Below are 5228 nucleotides of genomic sequence, written 5' to 3' on the forward strand. Positions count from 1 at the left end.
ACGCTTCCCGCTGTCAGATAACAGGGAGCTTTTGTTACTGCAGGAAATGCAAACGGCTGAAGAGTGAAAAGTGCACAGGTTTGCAAACCTCACCTAAAGTTATAATAATAATAATGGCGCAGATGACAGCGATCATGACATGAGGTAAATGGTGATCCGCCAGCTGAGATCAATCGAGTGTTTTCGGAGAAGGTGCCCGAATCTCGATGCGTTGCATTCACCGCGTGTTCAGCGCAAATGTCCGCTAAATATAAAATCTAACACTGTACACATCATCGCCAAAGAAACTCACCTTTACTAAGTTTACACTGAAACTACAGCTCATAACAAAGAGCGGAATTGCGCTGGTGGTCATCATGAGAATCCTGCTCTGTCTGCTTATAAGCAGGCTGACTCGCCTGCTTTATTCCACCAACACAGAGAAATGAAGATCAGCTCATAACGAGACTGAGCATTTACAATGAACCAAACCAAAACTTTTAAAGAGTGATAGAAGTGAGACTTTCTTTTGTCTGTTCTTCCTTGAGATGTATATTATTTTGCTATTGAAAGTAATACCATGATATTATACCGTCACCGTTCAAAAGATGAAAAATACCGTGATATTAATTTTAGGTCATATCGCCCACCTCTAGTCTATCGGCTCTATCACTGTCTCTACACTTCATCTATAGCTGGTGTGTGGCGAGCACACTGGCACCTTTGTCCTGTGGCTGCCATTGCATCATCCAAGTGGATAGTATTATGCAAGAAGAATGGCTCAAAATCCCTCTGGCCACCGTGCAGGATTTGTATCTGTCTTTCTCAAGATGAATCGATGCTGTATTGGCCACAAATGGAGCCTCTACACCATATTAATGAATTATTGTGGTCTAAAACCAGGCATTTCGGTTTCATTGCCCAACCCCTGTATACACATACACACACACACCTGTTCATACCCCTGGCAAATTCTGACTTACTTGCTTTTATTCTACCAGCATGTGATATTTCCTAGCTTTTATTTACATTTGATCAAAAAGTGGTATGTCCAAAAGTATTCATACCCCCTTCTCAATAATAAATAGTAAAGCCTTTCTTGACTATTTCAGCAATCAAACGCAAATACGAATAACTTTAGTTCTGTCATCTCCGCCTTGAAGAGATTCAAGAACAAAATGACGAAGAATCCAGTACCTTCCTCCGTTTCTCTGTAGTACTATACTGCAGCTGTCTGACCATGTTTCCACACATCGTGAATCTGTCAAAGAGAGTTGATATCAGGCCATGCAAAATGTTCTCACTGGTTGAGATGCGTGATGATGTCTATCCCACCCCAGTGCATAGCTGTCAACCCTCCTGTTTTTTCCGGGATTCTCCTGTATTTTACAGTTCTATCCTGCTATCATCCCGTGAAGGTATTTTCCCGTATTTTAGTCTTTCTCTGAAGGGTGGCAATAAACATTTGTAGACAAGAGCCGACCTTCCCTATACACAACCCATACCGCCGAACCACCAGGGGGCGCCCCTTGCTCTTAAATGTGAGTCTGTTCTGTTCTTTCGCTATATTTAGGCATGAAAACACTTTGAAATAAATATATAAACGGCGGGATTCCCTTTTCATTACAGGCAACGTCGCCCCTCCTATGCAATCCTCAAAACATTCATCTGTCAGCTGACGCGCTCCATAGTGACAAATAATCTCTGTTTCCCAAGCGGATTCTGTATGCATGATCTGAAGCGGAGTGAAAGTCTGGGTTTGGGTGCGTGTTTGAACAGGCATATACACATAATTATTAATAATAATATCTAAAGATGTCGATATTAGTGTTTTGGTTTTTTTTTAAACAGCTAATTTTGTCCTAAATGAGCATAAAAAGGTAGGAAAGCAATCGAATGCTTTCATTATAAGGTTAGATGTGTGCGTTTTTAAAGTGACACCTCTGTTAATGTAATCAAAAGAAAAATCTAAATAAATGGATTCATTCGTTGCTCTTTAATCAGAATGTTTCAATTATACAGTGAAGGTTAATGAGATTTGATAACGTGATTCTTTTTATTTATTATAACTTAATTTTAATACGCTGAACTGTTTGCTAATGTATTGGCTGCTAATGTATACCATTTATTCTTTTGTGTATAATAATAATAATAAAACATATTACTGACCGTTTAACTGTTTTTTTAACAATGAAACTTCTCTAGAAGAACATTTTTTGTAATCTGGGTATATTTTAAAGAAGGGGGGAAGGGGTGTCCCTTATTATGGTGGGCATATCCCTTATTTTCACATCCCAATGTTGACAGGTATGCGCCAGTGACCAACACCCCATCTGTCCTGTGACCCATTATTGACTCATTGTGTGTGTGTTCAGAGCCTGTTAGCAATAGACTTTTAAAATATTAAAAACTGAACGCATTAATAACGTGTTAAGTTTTCCAGCCGTAATATACAGATCCATATTTGTTACTATGCGCTGTTGTCGCAGAATGAAAGCCTGAAAACGAATGCTGGCACAATCTCCAGCGCTGCTCCAGACCTCTGCATAGTATACAAGCTTCACCTTGAGTGTGGAAGACTCATAAATCTCTATGATTGGCTTGAGGTACTGTATGAACATGGTTAAAATCAAAATTACACATACTGTAGAGGTGGTTCTCTTTGTGTATGTGGATGATAGCTGTTCTTGTTGTGTTTCCAGGCATTTTTAACTGTGCTGTCTGCTGCTGAGGACCAAGATGACGGTTCTGATCACGGACAGTTTGATAGTCTTAAACAGTATCCTTTTTCTTCTGACCTTTAACTTCTGATGTCTTATATTAGCAATGAATGTGTTTTTTAATTCAGTCGTTCCCAACCCTGTTCCTGAAGGCACACCAACAGTCCACATTTTCAATCTCTCCCTAATCCAACACACCTGAATCAATTTATCATAACATCAGAAGAGACTCCAAAACCTGAAGTTAATGGGTCAGATGAGGGAGACATCCAAAATATGTACTGTTGGTGTGCCTCCAGGAACAGGGTTGGGAAACACTGCCTTAATTGAATATATGTCCATTTTAGCTGTCTGTCATAAATCTAATGTTAATTGTACTATTATCCTTGTAGTATGGATTATTCTTAACCTTTAACAGTGCTCGGTTCATTCAGGCTGTGTCTGAGATGGAATTTCTTGGTTTTGTTAAATCAACAAAACAGAAAACGGACCATGTGGCAAGACTGACATGGGGAGGATGTTGAAGAAAACTTCCTGAACGCAACAGACTGGCCTGACATTCATTAAATAGGTCAACAGTATTATGTACTGTCAGCTTTATTGCATTTTACTTCAAATGTACTTGCTGTATTTGTAAATTTGCCATCGGAATAAAAAATGATGTGCTGCTTGAATGTCTGAATCAGTTTTTTAATAAGATTTTAAATGTGTTTTTCTTACAAACTTTAAGATGTGCTGGATCGCCTTTATTTAATTACCCTAATTAAACAAAGATAAACCAGGATCCTCCCTTCGCTATATTTCTTAGCTAGAGTTTAGTTAAAGGATCGTCTTTATAATGTTTATGCAAAAAGAATAAATTAGATTCATACTTTACCACACAGGGTAACTTGATGGGTTCTGGAAAATGAAGTCAATGTCCACTCCAGTGAAGATAAGTAATAAAATACACTTTTATTAATAAAATAAAATCCAGTGAAGAAGTAGAATAAACAAAAGACAAATAACAGAAACAAAATCCTTTACTTTATCCTCCGTTGAGAATAAAGGGCCTAAGACATTCAGTATACAGAAGTCAGAAAGCGCAAAGCTGCTTTGTACATTTCAGCTTTTATACTCATGCATAGATAACGATCGACTCTGGGACCGTGTTGGGAGACAGGTCTTATAAACAATGTTCAGAAACAGAGCATAGATCAATCAAACACAGGTGCACATCTTAATTAAATTCCACATTCAAAGAGCATATATCATTTGAACAGTGGGAAAATCCCTCGGGAAGACAGATACATAGTCTTCCGAGTATAAGTCAATTATTTAGCAGTTTTATTATCAGCCTTCATAGATAGTGTGCCTATACATTCATGCACTAAGAGTTATGTGTTTAAACTGAGCAGCGAGGTCAGTTAGAGGTCCTTCAGTTGGTTTGTTGGTCCTGCGCGCCCTCTTGCGGAGGCGCCTCTCCTTTCTCTTACGCTTGGTTTCCTCATTAAGAATTGTGCTGTTACGCATCGGGATATCAGAATACATCATTGATTTCTTGTGTTTCTTACGATCAATGTCATGAGACCAATCAAGTACAACAAAGACAGGTAAGCAAATGAGCAATTATGATATTTCCACATGCTCAACACAAAAAGGACGCCCAGTAAATGAAATATCGTCTCAAAGTATTTTTTATGAATACATTTGGCTACCTTGGCTATTCAATTCAATTCACCTTTATTTGTATAGCGCTTTTACAATGTAGATTGTGTTGAAGCAGCTTCACATAAAAGATCATAGTAAATTGGAACAGTGTAGTTCAGTTTTCAGTGTTCAAGTTCCGTTTAGCTCAGTTCAGTGTGGTTTAATAATCACTAAAACTTCACCAATTGGTGAAAGTGAAGGAAAGAAAAGACCTCGAGAGAACCATGCTCAGATGGGCATGACCATTTCTTTACTGGCCAAACGTCCTGTGCAGATCTGCAGTCTAAGCACCGGAGGCTGGAAGCTGGGCCTCAGCGAAGACTTGTCTGTCCTTGGAGCGTCACAGGAATCAGTCTCATGCTCTCCACTCCTCCATGACCACCACAGTAGCTGCTCAGGATACGGCCTGGTCCAGGATATGGAAACCTTGGGATCATCTCGTCACTGGTCTTGGATCCAATCAGTTGTGCTGCGTGGTCTGAGGGTCTCAGGATGAGTATCCCCAGGTGGAAATAGAGAATAAAGAGAATAATTAGCGTACCTGCTGTTCATAGAGTATATAAATGAGATGAAGAGACCTGTGTGGAGCACATTCATGTATCATACTGCTAAGGGATGCAGTGAGTGTATGCTTTACTATTAAGATAAAAGATCTAGTTTTAAATGTACTCGACTTTGCTATTCTAGGTACTACCAGAAGCCCTGAGTTTTAAGATCTTAAAGAGCGAGTTGGATTGTAGCGAGACAGAAGGTTTATTGAATTAATTTCAATAAACTTGTCAATAATTGTACATAAAAGGTTCCAAAAATGTGCACATGGGCTTATAATGTGGAGTTTTG

General features: G+C 38.9%; 1 protein-coding gene across 1 annotated transcript in view; it reads left to right on the top strand.

Annotated features, from left to right (window-relative positions):
- The window catches only part of orc3 (origin recognition complex, subunit 3), a 24403-nt gene extending 21030 nt beyond the window's left edge, over positions 1–3373 (top strand). The window contains exons 18-20 of the mRNA XM_056477370.1: positions 2469–2585; positions 2682–2758; positions 3118–3373. Coding sequence (XP_056333345.1) covers positions 2469–2585; positions 2682–2758; positions 3118–3223 — 300 coding nt within the window. The 3' untranslated portion in view covers positions 3224–3373. The remainder of the gene's footprint in view (positions 1–2468; positions 2586–2681; positions 2759–3117) is intronic.
- Positions 3374–5228: the final 1855 nt, after the last annotated feature.

This window comes from Danio aesculapii, chromosome 17, assembly GCF_903798145.1.
Source record: "Danio aesculapii chromosome 17, fDanAes4.1, whole genome shotgun sequence".
In the NCBI taxonomy this organism is placed as follows: domain Eukaryota; kingdom Metazoa; phylum Chordata; class Actinopteri; order Cypriniformes; family Danionidae; genus Danio; species Danio aesculapii.